Here is a 17,397-nt window from a genome sequence, read left to right on the forward strand (position 1 = left end):
CCGCCCCTTGCTCCCACGATAGCCTTTCTGCTTATGTGTACTTTTATTATGCTGCCTTTTTCGTGGCCCTCACCTTTACTAGAGCTTAAATTACTTTTAAATCGTCGGTATGACGACTTTATATACTTTATGAATGACTATTATGTTATGATGTAGTTAATTATTAGTTAGTAATTTATCAATTAAAAGCGGCCACGACACATGGCCAAATTATTATCCCAGCAGGTTGCTGTCGTTATTTTAAGCGCTCTAACGAACAGAGCTCGACTGCTGGCTTAAATCAGTCGTGTAGTCAATATGATTGAAAACCACTCGATGGAAGGGGGCATAAAACGCGCAATAAACGCCGTACTTCTATCGAATAAACTCAGGCCTTTTTTTATTCGCCTGTCTTCGATTTGATGATCAACCGCACCCAAATTAGCAATAAGCAAATCGGAAACCGTGTATATTGTCCTGAGACGGTGTGACATCAAGTCACTGACCTGATATGGCTACGTTATCATGGTCACTTGTCCAAATTTAGGAAAGTAAATACCAAATCATACCTTATTTGTTATGCTTCGGTAGCATAGCAGGTTTGTTTGGTTTCGATCGCCATGGGTATTTTGGCGAGGCTACGAACCATGGGTCGACCAAACTCTCCTGATATGCTAACCAAAGCGTATCAGAAAGTACGATTAGTATTTACTAAAACTGGCAGACGGTTGGCGGCCGTAGGCAGCCTAAAACAAACGAGGAACCAGTCACTTAACTAACAGCACATGCCGACAGTTTTTGCCAATTCAACCTTCTTTTGCTGCATCAAAGCGAGGTTTTGTTTTTTTATTTACACCTGGTCGCATTTTGAACCGCTTACATGATGCAAGTGTAACAATTTCTCGTTCTCCCACAGTTCCACTTGTGTGTCTACAACACGATAGGAAATAGGAACTGTTTCCTATTTCATAAACGAATAAAATAATAAACTGACTAAGAGAGTAACTTTCTACCTTGGTTTGACCTCATTTTAATGTCCTTATCAAGTAAAACTTGCCGAAGGCATTGACTACGGCCACAGGCCGAAGGTTGAGAGCATTTTTTTTTTTGCTTTTTTTTTGGAATTTAGTGATCAAAATCGGCAAAGAACATTTTAATTTTTTCATTTTTGAAAAAAACTGCAAAAGATAATATCCAAAAAAATATTAAAATGCTGGAAATACGCGAAGAAAAGAAAAAGCCATTCAATTGCCCCTGTATACTCAAGAAGGCATTTGAAAGCGAATAAAACATTTTTCTTTTAAGTTTCCATTTCATAGAACATCCAAGGATAACAGCCAAGGATTTTAAAATTGCAAAAAATACATGTAGGGTAAATATTTTCTCTTTAAGTTTCCATTTAATAGAACTTGCAAAACTAACAGTAAAGAATGTTGAAATCGCAAGAAATCCTAGCAAGAAATTCTTGTTGTTTTCATGTAAAATAATTGCTTCTGGATAACATTTGCTTTCACTTTCGAATCTTTTATTATCCGAATCAATGCTTTTTTTTTAATTCTGCGTTCTTTTTAAGTTTTTGTTTTGTTTTCTTTTTCACTGCATAAAATCGTCTGTATAAGGAGCCTTCCTCAGGTTGTACACAGTCAGTATATCTATTGGTATAAGACAAATATAAGGATGCGGCAGGATGTATAAGGTCCGTATAATGATCAGTATATTTCAGGGTTGGCCAAGAAAAATACCAGGATCTTATACACTTGTGGCAGGATTCCTTATATGTCATTATACATGTCAGTATACATCATGTATACTGTGTGAAACAGGAGGTATACTGGCAGGTCTGTGGAAGGTGTGTATACGGAATTTTACAGTTGTGGCAGGATTCCTTCTATGTCAGGTCAAATGTCAGCATACAGTACGTATACTGGGAAAATCAAGGGGTATACTGAACGTGGCATGGACGGGATGTGTACTGATTTCGTATATCTTATGGAAAATGACCCCTTGTTTTTAGCTACAATGAAATCTGTTTTCGGGATTTCTATTGGCAGGTTTTATTGGTATTCATTTTCAAATCGTCGTAAACAAACACCATTTACTTGTGTTCCTCTCTGCTGTTTATTTAACATTTGCAAATAAAAATCTACTTGATTACTATCTTCATGATCTCCTGAATGTGGTCGAAGCTATTTCATGCTTCTTTAAGTCTTAGTCTACATGGAGTTAGGACTGTAATCGAGTCTTAGTCTACACGGAGTTAGAACTGTAATTGTGATAAGCAACAAAACAACTATTTTACACATAAAGTAAAATGTCTTCCAATGACGTTTCGGGTACACGTCGAAATAAGTTAAAGCAATATAATTTAGCAAACTTCATCAAAATTTAAATCTGCATCATCTACACTCTGATCACTTCGTTGTCATTTCTGTCAAAGGAAAAAAAAAAAAACAAGTCAGCTTTAGTTCTATGACGTAGAGGATAAGGTTTAAGTAAATGACAAACAAAAAAGAGGAGTGGAATTTCTTAAATACCCGAAAAAAATTGCTTCCCAGACTTGTACAGACAGTATTATTCTGTATATGTGACCGTGAACGGGAAAACGTACCTTAACGCTTATCCGTTAAACGGCCGCTAACGGACGGATAGCTAACGGATAGTTAACGGCCTTCACAACATTCTAACGTTTTGTCCTAACGTTCTAACGGTTATCTAATTGTGCCTAACGGATGATCAAAGCGTTCTAACGCTCTCTCCTAACGTTCTAACGGCTAACTAAGTATGCCTAACGGATGAAGAACACGTTCTAACGGTTGCACAGTTTGTTCTAACGGATGACTGAAGCCGTTTAACGGTTGTCTAACGGCCTACATCTAAGGACGTTTAACGGTTGTCTAACGGTTTACATCTAAGGACTTTTAACGAACGAACAGCATAGCTTTCAGTCCAATGTTATAAACACATGCATAACCGTGCCAATCCATTATGTCTTACGCTCACGATTTCTAAAAAAAACGAATCACAAAGTGCCTATTTCATCAGTCGTCGATGGGACAAACATTTAAAAATTATTTCCACGGTGAGCATTGAAAGCAAAACTCAGTGATATAAACTATCACTTCCTCATCGAGACAGACAAACTCAGAATTCGAGTCCTTTATTATCGTGTGGAACGCGAAACGTCGCTAAACCTACGTGTAAACAATTTAACTCGCCAGTCGAGCAGGGTGAACATTTTTTATTGTTTTACTCAAATGGATTTGTCGCTTGTACTTATTTTTACACAATGACTTTGTCTAGAGTTTTTTTAAAGTAACTGTTTTCTCCAGCTGTGGATTCGCGAAAGATTACGCATTCTTGAAAGAGCATGCGAAAAGCGGTACCTTCTGAAGCCACGAAGCTAGTCTCGAAGCGACGGGCGTTTTGTTGGCGCCGGTTTCATCAGATAAAGTTGTTTTTGTCACATACATATAGTTAAATTGGTTTCTTCTGATTCAGAGTCAGACAACAGTCTATCAAAATATTTATCAAACTTTCCGCCGGAATATGGCCGTTTCTTACATCTTGGAAGATGTAAACAACTTTATGCAAATTTTTGAACCCGCACTTTGTGACATTGACAAACGAGCACAAGTTCTTGACACGTGATCAGTGTTTACTTCGCAGAACATCTTTATTCATCGCATGGCCATTGGTTGAGTTTTCTCCGTGTTTGGTTTGTTCATTTATGGCATTTGTAAGGTATTTTTAACTTTCGTTTGTTCACGACTTACAGTAACAAATTACAAGCTCTCGAAACAACCGGACTTTGCCGAATAAATAAAACAGTTCATATAATGACGATCGTTGTTATGATTTTACATTTCGTTTCTGTTTTCGAAAGCGGCAAACTTACAACTTACAAACTTGTTTTGTTTTGGATCGTGTATAATAATTATAGTATGAAGGCTTTATTGAACTTCATTTGAGTTGTATTTATCAATCATCAGGGCATCAAAAAATAATAATCGCCAAACTTCTCGTCGAAAGATAGCTATCTCTCATGATTGTTTTGAACTAAATGGAAGCCAAGAGCTGCTCTCGTTTCATACTGTGTTAGGCTACGTACCACATGCTACTTCAACGCGTGCCATGCCATTCTAACGGAATCGTTACCCGTTTAACGTATGCTAGTTTATTCTAACGGATCCAAACGACTTCTCTGGCCGTGCTAACGGATACAGAGTTTTTGCTAACGGTTATGCTGTCCCGTCTAACGGTCTGATGCTAACGGCTAACGGATACATGTTTCTTGCTAACGGTTGCACTCTCCGTTCTAACGGCCCCATGCTAACGTCTAACGGTTGGGCTAACGCCCCTAACGTTTTTAAGAAAACTTTCTAACGGATGACTAACGGATGCTTAACGCTTTTGCCTGTCTAACGGATAAGCGTTAAGGTACGTTTTCCCGTTCACGGTCACATATATAAACACCTTACCTTTCAGCTTCTTCTACTCGAACCATTTCCTCTTCTCGTCAGTGTAACTCCTCCTTCCACTCAACTGACAGGGCCCATTTCGGAGTGTTCACTAGGGGCTCCTTTTCAACTGGATAGCCCGTTCTGGTCGTCGTCCTTTTCCATCTTTTATTCGTTGCCTGCCCGGCTCTTTCGCTGCGTTTGTCAAGTCTAAGAACAAAATAAACTTCATAAGTATATGCAGATCATTGTAACTTCGTGTGATACCGATCTTGCGGCCACGTTTTACTAAAAGCTACAAAAGATTTCCATTTTTTTTGGCCTGTCGTGAGAAAATACACAAAATGGCAAAGCCTCTGGACGGCGCATGATCATACGCGAGGTTGTATTCGGGGGAAAAAACTGCTGCCTCAAAATATAGTTGAGAAAAAATGCACGTTTCAAAGAGTTCCTATTGTAACTCTAATTCTGAGGTCTTTACCGATGATTTTGGAGAGATACATGTATTTTAGTATTCTGATAAGAAAACACTTAGAAATACAATTAACTGCACAGAGAAGCGAAAGTAAACTACGTATACGCGACGTTTCGAAATCATATTGACGCCATTATCAAGTAAAGACAAGAAAATAACAGTCGAGATGTTAAGTTCTATCAATTACACCTGTCACACTATAAATTAACATCTCGAGTCAAAATAACTTCGAAACGTCGTAGTTTACTGTTGCTTCTTTTTTTAATCAATGATATTTTAGTAAAATCGATTATCAGTGTATCATAGAAGTAAGCTGACACTTTAGAATGTAGGCTAATGCAAAGGTGTTTGTTGCATGAAAATACTGATTAAAAAGATGTGTACACATACAGTGCAGCTCAGATATATCCGAACCAAAATATACGCGTAATGCGCGTCAGCCCAATACGCGTATACGCGTATGCATATACGCACATACGCGTATGCATATACGCACATACGCGTATACAGCATATACGCGTATGCCTGATTAGTATGTATGAGCTAACCTATTGTTTCTTCTTTTCTTATCAGGTCATTGTTGTTTTCAATGGCTTGACAGCTTGCCACAGAGCGAGAAAGAGTTTTCTTTATTTTGAATACGCGTACACAGTATACGCGCGTATGCCTGCAGACTAAGCAAAATGTTAGCTGAAACTAACATTTTGCAATTGGGCACTTGACTGAAAATTAACTGACTGAATATTGATTAAAAGAGAGAGTATTTTGTCGTTAAATCAAAAATTTACTATTTTTTTTTTTGTCAAATAGAACCGGGGATACACGCTTCAACAATCCCATCTTCATGGAGCAAACATCACAACCGAAAGATAACATCTTCTCGAAACAAAGTCTGAACACGGTCCAAGCAAGCGACTTGGAAACGTGTGCCGAAACACACAACTTTTCCTCGAAGAAAATTAAAAATAACAAAATGTGAGCGGCGCTCCATAGAATGTTCGATAAACAATTCTTTTGTCAGGAAAAGAGTAATTTACTATTTGAATGAACGGTTTGTGTCAGATACCGGAGATATCACTTTCTCGACAAGGTCGAAACGCTTCAAACAATAAACATCTCGCAAGCGACTTGCCGACGCATGCCGAAACACAGAACTGTTACTTGAGGAAAAAATAACTAAACGTGAGCAGCGCGCCATAGAAACTTTGATAAACATTTCTTTGGCTAAAGAAAGAGCATTTTACCGTTTGAATGAACGATTTGTGTCAAATAGAACCGGAGATATCATTTTTTCGACAAGGTCTTCGGAACGCTTCAGACAATGAACATCTCGCAAGCGACTTGCCGACGCATGCCGAAACACAGAACTTTTACTTGAGGAAAAAATAACTAAACGTGAGCGGCGCGCCATAGAAACTTTGATAAACAATTATTTTGACTAAAGAAAGAGCATTTTACTGTTTGAATGAACGGTTTGTGTCAAATATAACCGGAGATATCATTTTTTCGACAAGGTCTTCGGAAAGCTTCAAACAAACATCTCGCAAGCGACTTGCCGACGCATGCCGAAACACAGAACTGTTACTTGAGGAAAAAATAACTAAACGTGAGCAGCGCGCCATAGAAACCTTGATAAACAATTCTTTGGTAAAAGGAAGAGCATTTTACCGTTTGAATGAACGATTTGTGTCAAATAAAACCGGAGATATCATTTTTTCAACGAGGATCTTCAGACAATAAACGCTTCGCAGACAACTTGCCGACGCATGCCGAAACACACAACTTTTCCTTGAAGAAAAAATAACTAAACGTGAGCGGCGCACCATAGAAACTTTGATAAACAATTTTTTCGTCAAGGAAAGAGTATTTTACCATTTGAATGCATGATCTGTATCAAATATAACCGGAGATATCATTTTTTCGACTAGGATCGTCAGAACGCTAATTCAGACAATAAACATTTCGCAAACGACTTGCCGACACGTGCCGAAACACAGATCTTTACTTGTAAAGAACATAAAGTTCACGTGTTAAAATAGGGAGTTCAAGCGACTGTATCAATTTTCTTCCCATTTTTAGTAGCTTAAGATCAAGTGTTGATAAACGGTAGTTTGTCGGTGAATTTGCGAAGTGATCGAAATATGATAGCTTTTATTGACCGGCTGACGTTTTAACAATATGCAAATTTCGCTTTGAAGCCATTTTCATTCTCAAGAAACATAATGTCCTTTGTTTGACTAACAATGCTTCACATAAAGAAACTTGTGGGAATGCATAACAAAGAGACATATACGCGCGTATATACGCGTATATGTGCGCGTATATACGCGTATATGTGCGCGTATTGACATACGCGTATACGCAAAATACGCTCGTATGATACGCGTATGCGTAGTTCGCTTATATCTGAGCTGCACTGTACAGGGTGAATTCGAGACTGACAATCTATTTTTCAAGCTTACTTGCTTAGGAACGCTATGAGTGTTTCACTGCGGTATTTGGGGGGTCTAGAAACCAATCCTCATCCAGATTCGCTGGCAGAGTCATCATCGTCTGTTGACATGTGATGTTTACTCAAGCTTGCGAAAGCCCGGGACTCGTTCTCGTCCTTTACGAAGTTTCTTCTTCTTTCATATTTCTAGACAAAAACAGATATCCATACCCTATTAAAACTCACTGACAATATAACAGATTTTGCTAAACATTAAGTCACGCATAGCTACCATTTGCCGAGAACAGCAAGCTCTGAAGAAACTTATGATACATAGGTCTTTATATTTTCTTAGTAATTTTTCTGCATGCAATGTTAAGAGTTTTAATCAGTTCCAGTTTCAGTGATCTCTTGTACAAGGCACGCAATGCAACAGGTTTTTGGCTCAATAAGGGAATAACTGTGAATCCGCTGTGATGCCAAAAATGTCAGAACAAACGATATGTGATTGGTAAAAAATATCTATCTACTGGTCAAAAAACGGTGAACGTCAGTTAACTCGTGAACTCTGGCTAATACCATTTAGCCCGTACACTGGTAATTTCTCTCAGAATCACATACCCGTTCTTTTCGAAGGTTTTCTCTCTTCTCTTTCTTTGTGTCATCGGTTATCTTACCCAGAGCAGTTCTGGGAATATGTTCATGATACTTTTTGGAAGTTCCTAAGCATACAAAGAAGAAAGAAGAGAGCATTTCAGGTAACAAATAAGTTCAGTCGTGCGGTACTGACTTAGTTACGGACTTCTTCAAAAATAGATATTCCCACTACCATTTGCTTTAACTGGTATTATTTTAAGTACACTTTTTTAACTTGTGCTTACTTTCGACAGCTGCTTGGCTAAAGCCACTCCTTCGACCAAGTTCACTGACAATAAATTGTCTTACTCTCTGATTATGAACACTGCTGACTCTGCAAGTGCAAAAAAAATATTGACTTCTTTTAAGTCCATTTTATTTCTTGGTCTACATGGAATGAAAGCAACGTTAAGCATAGTTATGACAATACGCCATCGGCAAGAGTTAAACTCCCCCCAAAAGAAGAAAACAACAAATGCTTTGCTAAACGATCTCTTCATGAGTAGGTGCTTTCAAACGCTGAGTCCACTAAAGCATGCTTTAGCAGTTGTCACTAGCACACTTTGGTTACTGAGCGATTAGCAACGAGCTCGAGACGCAGTGAAGTTGACTATTGTTTATAAAAAAACAAGGACAGGTTGTCAGAAGCTTTGGCTGAAACATGTACAGGGTACAAATGTAGTGGTAGAACACAAACTTTGATAAAGAACCTTAAACTTGCGGTTTTTTCAAACCAACACATGTAGTGACATTTGAATCATAAGTTAAAGAGAATAATGATTTTACAGTGCAAGAACTTCAACCAGGGCTGCTGTGTAACTCATTATAATAACTGATCGATCGATCGATTGATTGATTGATTGATTGATTACTTTGGTCAAACTAAACTAGCTACTGTCTAAAATTTGAGGCAAACTCACTTTGACTTAGCTTTCAAAAAGTGATTTGGATGCTCGCATAGGGAAACCCTGAAAAACTGGACAATTCATTTTATTTCAAAATTCTTGGTATACATGTACGTGTAGATTGATAGCCAGCTTTATTGGCTTTAATTGGACATGCTAAATGGCGTGAGTGCAAGACACTGTGAAAGATATAGGGTAAGCTCAAGACAAAGAGCTGAAAATTCAAACCAAGACCCGAGACCAACACTAAGGGCTGGTTGACACTTTGACATAAACATAAGCATAAGCATAAACATAAGCATAAGAAAAATATGTGTGAACCGGGGTTACATAAGCATAAGCATAAGGATGGCTATTGCGCAGGCGCAGTTCACCTCTCAGGAATCAAAGATGGGGGATAACGAAGTCAAAATTGCATACTTAAGATGCCTTTGAGAGAGGAGAGAGTTGTGTTGCACATTAATCAAGTTTACAGTGTAAACAAAGTATGAAAGGCTGCGAGGGCCAGAGCTTGTGGGCTTAAAAACATCAAACCAATTCAAGCAACAATGTTCAAGGTTACAGATTATGTTTCATTTTGCACTGACAAAGGTAGGCAAGTTGTAGAAGCCTTTCATTTTTTTGCTAGATGTGGTGTAAACTTTTTATGCATTAATTAATCCAATCAAAATTTGAGTATCAAATTCAATATTGTTCTGAATTTTCAGCTCTTAACCTGAAATGAGTGGCTAATAGCCACTCTGAACAGACAGAATGAACTGATTAGATAACTTCATGTAGACATGCAAACAAATTCCTCCTTAGGCTAATAACCTAAATGAGTAATAAAACTCAATTTTCAATATTTACAAATTTGTAATGGTCATCAGTGGAACAGGGTTTACATGTACCTTAATATAATGTATATATAAAATAACAGATGACGAACTGATCAAATGTAGATTTGACTTAACATTTTATTACTATTTAGTTTCGTACTACACAACTTGTGTGCAGTACTCATGAGATAAAATTTGCCAAATGGAAATTTACATCATTACACTGATTTGAAATATACAAGTGACCATTGGAAATGTGATAGCTACAATAAGCGAATGCTTTTACAAAACAAAGGAAAGTTGGAAATTACGAATAAACTCTGTTATTATTGAAATACAAGAGAAGATTTAAAATTTAAAATTTAACATTTTTCAGGAGGAATTTGTTTGCATGTCTACATGAAGTTATCTAATCAGTTCATTCTGTTTGTTCAGAGAGGCTAACTCAGGTTTACAAATAATAAAGTACTTCTTCCAGAGGCATAGGTTACATGTACATCGATTTGAAGCGGGCTTATATGGAACAGCCTCCAAGTGACTTTGACAATAAATCAAAGTTCAAAGTCACTTGAAAGATTTTAAAGCAAGCTGCCCCATGTAACTGCACTTCAAATCGATTTAACCTATGTCTCTGGGAGAAGTACCTTGTAAACCTGAGTTAGCCTCTCTGAATAAATGGAATGAACTGATAACTTCATGTAGACGCGCAAACAAATTCTTCCTGAAAAATGCTAAATTTTAACTTTTAAAGCTTCTGTTGTTACACAATAGTAACAGCATTTATCTATAATTTCCAACTTTTCTTTTCTTTTCTGTAAAAGTATTCAGTTATTGTAGCTATCATATTTCCAGCAGTTGCATGTGTATTTCAAAGCAGTGTAATGATGTAAATTCACATTTGGCAATTTTATCTGATGAGTGCTGCACACAAGTTGTGTACTACGAAACTAAATAGTAATAAAATGTCAAGTCAGATCTACAGTTGCTCATTTCGTCATCTGTTATAATCACCCTCTAGTTTACTACTGAGCACTCTGAAAACAGATCTGCAAATCACCTTGTTTCTATATAAAATATATAGAGACTGACTAGTGAAATGCCAAAATTTGCTTGCCAATAAATTTTTTCAAAAGCTCTCACAAAAATAAATCTTAAAAAGTCTCCATGTTCCCCTAAATAGTCATAAATACATACGTGTATCTTGTAAGCCGGGGTTCTTCCACACAGGTTTTCCTTTTTTTCTTCAAGTAAGGATGCCAGGGATTATACATACATGTAAGGCATTACCAATTTTACTTCATCCTATGATTAAAATACAATACGCATAAAAGGTTAGTTAGTTTATGTGTAAATCCACACTGGAAAACCTCAAATCAAGCTTGCAGTGCTAAGGAAAATATCATAATAAATCAATCAGTAAATTTTACACAGTAGTTTGATTTAATGGTTTAATTCACCATCATTCCCATTGCCGTCCCTTTTGAAATCAAGGTTACATTAACTTCCAGTGTATAGCTTCTGCTTGATAAAGAAACATTTACAACGAGAGGCAATTCCATACATCTTAAGCAAACTTGACAACTGAACTTTACCCTGGAAACTTAAGCTTGACTTACTCGTACGTACAAAACAACCCGGGAAGACAACAATGACTAACGTTTTACCTGTTGTTGTTGTTGTTGACTCGTACCTCCGTGTGTATCGATGTTTTCACCAGCTGTATGCCACCAAAAACTGCTTGAAATCGTGCACAGAGAAGAAGTGAAGGTAAACTGAATTTTGTCCGCCAAAGTAGAGTTTTTAAACAGTGAAAAAGGACCTAGAGATCGATGCAAGCTTCAACATTTCACACCTTTCAAAAAGGACGCCAAAAAATGGCGCGAGAACCGAGAGAACCTGGTGTCTAATGTGGAAAACCGCTGATCGGTGGTTGTTGAAGGTCGGACACTCAGAATGATGTAGGTCGTTTCTCCCATTTTGTTACAAGTCGTCTCGAAACACATTTAAAGTCAATTTCGTTTCAAAAGTAACCTCGAGGAAAAAATCTGGTTAAAGTGCTTTCGTCGTCGTAATACGTTTTGTGATTTGTTGTTCAAACGTAATGCAATGTTGATATGATGGCAGGAAGTCGACTCAGGAAGCAATTGGGCCGTTATTTAGGATTTTCTTTGCCCTGCGGGCTCTGGAGTTAAACTCATCCCACAGAGAAAAGATATTCGTCTGAAGGTCTCAGGACTTTCTCCGCTGAATACACCAAAACTTCTCCGAAACGAGCTTGATTCTTCTTACTAACCAAACTTTGCCCAGCTTTATGTGTCTCCAGTCAGTTTAACTTTGCAGAACTTTACGTATCCCGTAGTGTCCAATTTGTGGTTTCGTGCTGTGCAGTACTTAACTACTTCAGACGAGACGGGTCATACAAAGATAAATCGCTTTTTAGTGATTATCCCGAAAACGTCGGTCAAAACCGAATGAGGAGAATTCGAAGTTACAACAAAGTGTGTAAATTTCTTGACTCAAGCAAAACACATGCGCTGCGCCAACAACATGAACCAAAAAAGTACAATTGTTCTGGTCAACGAACGAATACACGCTCGTCCTCCTGCCGTATGCCCATATTCGATAAGAATATTCCAGGTCCACTCACGGTTGTACACGCCATGAATACTCTAGAATTCCATAGCTTTGGCGTCAAGATCACGTATTCGAGGATAAACGTATACACGCACAGATCGCACATACTTTGAATTCATAGTCTAAATTTTGCTTCCGGGAGAATGCTATGCACCCGAACTGTTACCTTCTTTTATAAAATTCTTTTTACAAAGGGTTCGCCATCATACTCTAGGGGTACGACAGATGTGTGGTATACTATAACGAAAATCCACGAACGATTATGAACGAAGCGTATTCCACCATATTCGACACGAATATTCCAGGTGTACGTCACGTTTTGTGTGTGGCTTGAATACCCTAGGATTCTATTGCGTCACAATCACATATTCGAGTCTAGAATACTCTAGAATATTTTGGCTTTCACGCAGCGGTGACGAGTTGTGTGCGTCGTGAATACTCCAGGATTCTATGGCGCCACAATAACGTATTTAAGACTCGAATACGCTTATTATCGTCAAAGCGGAGGGAGAGAATTTTATTTTTCTGCCGCTTGCGATGAACGCTTGAAGAAACAACAGCCGAGAAGAGCAAATGGTCTTGCAATTTTCTGAGAGCGAGCTTAAGGTGGTCTTATACCTAAAATTTTTTTTTTGCAAAACAACTCTGTGGAACAGTTTTGGTATCACGTTAAAGGACTTTGCACTCTGACTTCAAAAATGAGCTTTTCCAGCTCACGTGCCATGATAGTTAATGAATAACTAGCTCCTTAGTGTTAAAAAGTGGTGTTCATTATAAACACGATAACGTAATAATGAATGGTTCGAGAAGTATGGAATTAAGTTCATCCTGTCCATAAGCAAGTTGTCCAGGAGACAAACCTCAGAAAACAGTGTTTTGAGGGGGTTTTTCTCGTGAAATGTTGAAAAGGTGTATTAATATTAACTAATATTAACTATATTAACTAAATAACAGGAAAAAATTTCATAAATTGCAAATTTTGGAGGTTTAAGACCTAGATAATTGTGTCCTTCATCAATGTTGAAAATTTGACAACATTCGGTTAAAACCCAGTGGAGATATCGTGTGCGAGATATTGATGATCCGTCTATTTGGTCATTTTGAGAAATAACGCTTTAAAGTTTTACTTCGGTCTCCGAGAGCCCAAATTAGACCTGTGAACTAGGGGGGGAGGGGAGGTTAGGGGCATGGGGAGGGGTATATTTAAAGGTTTTACATAAATGTTTCATTGAACACCCGAATACACACCAGTCATAGAAATGTTATCCAAGTATAAGGAGCGTATAAGATGGTAGAAGAAATAATGTTCAGGACCATGATGCAAAATTCTCATAACTACACATCTTTAAAGCGTTTGTGTAAAGTATCATTAAAATGTATTGAATTGAATCCATTTTGTGAGTACTTTTAGACTGTAAACAATGGTTGCTATGGGTGTTGCTATGTTGAAATATAGCTAGAAGTGTTCAAATTTCTTAATTTACACGTAAATTCAGGAGTAATTAGAGGAAAATCGTTTCAAAATACGATTTACAAATGGACAGGGATGTTTAATCTCCATGTTCCAAAAAAATGGTTTCCTGGAGAAAAATTTATATCTGAGAGTATAAGACCCCCTTAACGCCTCTAAGCAAGGTCTTCATCACGGATCGTGACAAAACTAAGTGAGACGAATTTTCTTGTACGTATACGAAATTTTCCATAAAACGAATTTATATGATTCGTGCTTAGAAATTTTACTAACAACCCGACTGGAAGAAATATTGGTGGGTAAATTTTGTTGAAGGCACCCTTCATGATTACGCACGCGCTGATGCTTTTGGACTTACAGCGGTAACCACAATGATGGAATACCACTAGTCGGTCTAAATAAATAGATTTTGCGACATTCAACCTTCGCAAGCATAAGATCGGCCAGAGGCCTCCTAGGAGGGTTCCATGGTTTGCATCAAATACGCGGCAGCGTTAAATGGGTTTGGCGTCCCGGTGCAAGTCCTCCCATGCAACTGATCTTAGGGCATTCCGCTCTCAAGCTTTGCGAAATTGGTGAGTTGCGCCACCACGTAGGTCGGTGAGATGTAAGGTATGTTCCGTTGCTGTTTTTTTTTTTTTTTTTTAGCACTTTAGTTAAACAAGGGTTTCACATTCAGTGGCCGGGCTGGTATTCGAAAAGATCCCTGCTATAGGTAGATTGTAAATACTAGAATATAAAATAGTAGTCGGAAGTGTAAACACCTGTAGTAAATAGAACTATGCATAACGTGAGTCAAAAGAGCTATACTGAAGATTGGTATGAATTTTAAGTCTTATGCCTCCACGCAAGATTCTGAACACAATACACTCGATGGCATTAACAGAATGATGTAAGTTAACTATAGACCTTCGCGCTTTGTTGACTTGAACATCCTGAAACGAACGACGGAACGCACATCCAAAAATTTTAGTTTTCGCGTAAAGAGAAATAAGCTCCGTGAATTAATTTGGCCGATTAAACTAAAACCGCGTGCCGTTAAGTATCAGAGTCCTGGCTTCCCTTGATACGCCGCACATGACGTACCCAGGCCATGAGTTTTCCTGACACGCCGCAACGGACATATCAGGATCGGAACATGGCACTCTCCGACACGTCACGTTTCTTGACACGTCACGTTCTGATCTCGGACACGCCAAGTGTCGAAGAATTTCACGGCCACGTAAATTCCACGTAATTACTCATTTCACGCAGCTTATTGATATCTTTGCGCAATGCGTAAAGGAGCGTACAGATACGATATGGAGATCTTTACGCAATGCATAAAGAAGCGTTAAGCTGCGTTGTTGATATATTCACAGAATGCTTAAGATGCGTTAATGATACCTGTACGAAATCCGCAAAGTAGCGAAAAGACGCGCTAATAATATCTGCTTTTATAGCTGTTTATCTGACTCGAGGCTTCCTTTACAAGTAAGTTCTTCCGTAAGAAGCACTCATTACCACAGGGTATATTTTTCAAGTCAGCTCTGTTTTCAGCAACCGGAGCCTTCATTTCCTTCATTTATGATGCAAAAGAACAATCAAGTTGAATTTACTTTGTCAACTCGTATAATGTTCCCTTACACTAAGTATAAGGAAATTTCCACAAGACAGTATACATTAGTATAAGGATACAGACGTATACTGATCATTATACAGACCTTATACATATACTTTAGTATACATCATTATGCCTCTCCGTACACATTATGTATACGGGTTCATTATACCTCCTTATACATGCAATTTCATGCAGTGTTTTCTCTAACGATGAGATGCTTAAGAAAACAGATGAACGAGTATATTTGATATATATGCCTCAACACACATTGCACTCGCGTAAGCTAGAGCGAGGAAAACACGAGTGCACTTTCCTTGTCGCAACTCACTGTAAGTACGGACGAATATATGTTTACTTCGAATAACATTCTAAAGCAGATCGAACCCTGGTTTGACAGAACCGCATTCTTAAAAATGATAACAAAAAACCGATGCGTGTCGCTTAGGGGTTACTGCATAAAGGACCAACCGCGCCCGCCTTTTTCACATGCTAGTCAGCCCCCACCCCCCACTCCCTGGGAGAACGTCGCTATATACATATTCCATGCTAAAGATCATTTCTAGAACAAGCTGTACACAAGCATACGCGTCGAGTTTTCTCGTCTTCTGCTACAGATAGCTAGCATATGCATTTCCCTAAGAAACGTGTATATCTCTTTAAATTTCTGCACACGCTGGTAGAAGGAGCTGTACATAGCATGGGTTTCGTTTGTATGCGCCAGCTAAACATTCATGTAGCACGGGTTCTCTTGCGGCTTGGCTTACACTTCACAGGTTTACTCGCATGTTTGTGTTTGGCGTGCGTGCATAGTTTTATTGATATAAAAATTGTGTTTTCAGGGCGAGGCTGAATACTTTTACTTTTCTGCCGATTTTATGCTGAAATTATTATCTTGAATATTCTTAGAAAGAAAAAGGTCCTCATCGGCTATTAGAGTGCTCAGTAGTTAGACTAGAGCAATATATAACAGTAGAAGTAAAGAGCTGGATTAGTTGGTCCAAGACATTTACTTGTTACACAGAGTTGCCTGATGATTGCTTCGGAGAAAGCAAGAAACTCTGAGTAGCAAGTAAATGTCTTGGACCAACTAATCTTGCTCTTTACTTCTATTGTTTTATATATGTTCTTAGATATAAAATGGAATGTGGTGAAACAACGTCAGATTATCTGTCCTATCATGACTTTCATATCGTTGAGTAGTTTTGGAGCAAAACTGCAGGTAATAGAAACTGATATGACACACATAAAAGTGTAGAAATGTCATTAACCACGAACATACGGCTGGCGCTGTTTTGGTAGTGTTTTTGGCTAGTTTTGACGTTTAGCGGAAGGCTTTTTATTCGGTGTGATTCAAACATGATTTTGTATTTTATTACACGACTAAATTAGTTCAACGATTAAATAACAAAAATCAACCAATCAGATATTGCTCTATTGCCGGTCCAATATCCTCCCAATACTGGACCGGGAAATGTCCCGAATGGTCCCGCACGACTGAGATTTTCTGGTAGTTTTATGGCTTACGTTTCAGAAAGAACTTGCTTTCACATAGCAGATTCCTTATCTTTTTCATTTAACTCTCCAGCTTTCCCTTTGCTCTGTTTAACATAACACATAAATTTTTTTTCTGTCCAGCTCCCAATCACAATTGCGCCCTTGATCGGTACGTGTTCGTAACAGTGTTTTTTTTTCCCGCTCATGTAATAAATATCGTATTAACCATACTTGCTCAGACCATACATGGAGGATATTGGCGCTCGGTCTGTATCTTCAAGACCTCGGGGCGATATTCTCCCAGTGCAGAACTCGCGCTTGGTTAATAAGACATATACGTTGCAAATTTTCAACACAAAATTATATTTTCAATATCTTAGCCTCGGGTTTATTCTCATGACATTCCTAAACTTTCGTAAATTTCAGCTGCGATATTCTTGAATCACTGCACTTGTTTCACTTTTCAATACACTTTCATAGAAGGAGGTATACAT

General features: G+C 38.1%; 1 protein-coding gene across 2 annotated transcripts; it reads right to left on the reverse strand.

Annotated features, from left to right (window-relative positions):
* Window positions 1–1,507: 1,507 nt before the first annotated feature.
* On the reverse strand, window positions 1,508–13,262 carry LOC145476816 (uncharacterized). Of its 2 annotated transcripts, none has more exons than XM_081455439.1 (7): window positions 11,392–13,262; window positions 10,896–11,003; window positions 8,224–8,312; window positions 7,964–8,064; window positions 7,374–7,549; window positions 4,458–4,646; window positions 1,508–2,407 (listed from the first exon to the last, which is right to left on the reverse strand). In XM_081455439.1, the coding sequence occupies exons 2-5, from the start codon at window positions 10,970–10,972 to the stop codon at window positions 7,433–7,435; spliced, it is 384 nt and encodes a 127-aa protein (XP_081311565.1). In that variant the 5' UTR covers window positions 10,973–11,003; window positions 11,392–13,262; the 3' UTR covers window positions 1,508–2,407; window positions 4,458–4,646; window positions 7,374–7,432. The 2 variants fall into 2 exon arrangements, with proteins under 2 accessions (XP_081311565.1, XP_081311564.1); XM_081455438.1 differs by having other exon boundaries at window positions 11,366–13,262.
* Window positions 13,263–17,397: the final 4,135 nt, after the last annotated feature.

Source organism: Orbicella franksi, unplaced genomic scaffold (assembly GCF_964199315.1).
Source record: "Orbicella franksi unplaced genomic scaffold, jaOrbFran1.1 SCAFFOLD_192, whole genome shotgun sequence".
Taxonomy (NCBI): domain Eukaryota; kingdom Metazoa; phylum Cnidaria; class Anthozoa; order Scleractinia; family Merulinidae; genus Orbicella; species Orbicella franksi.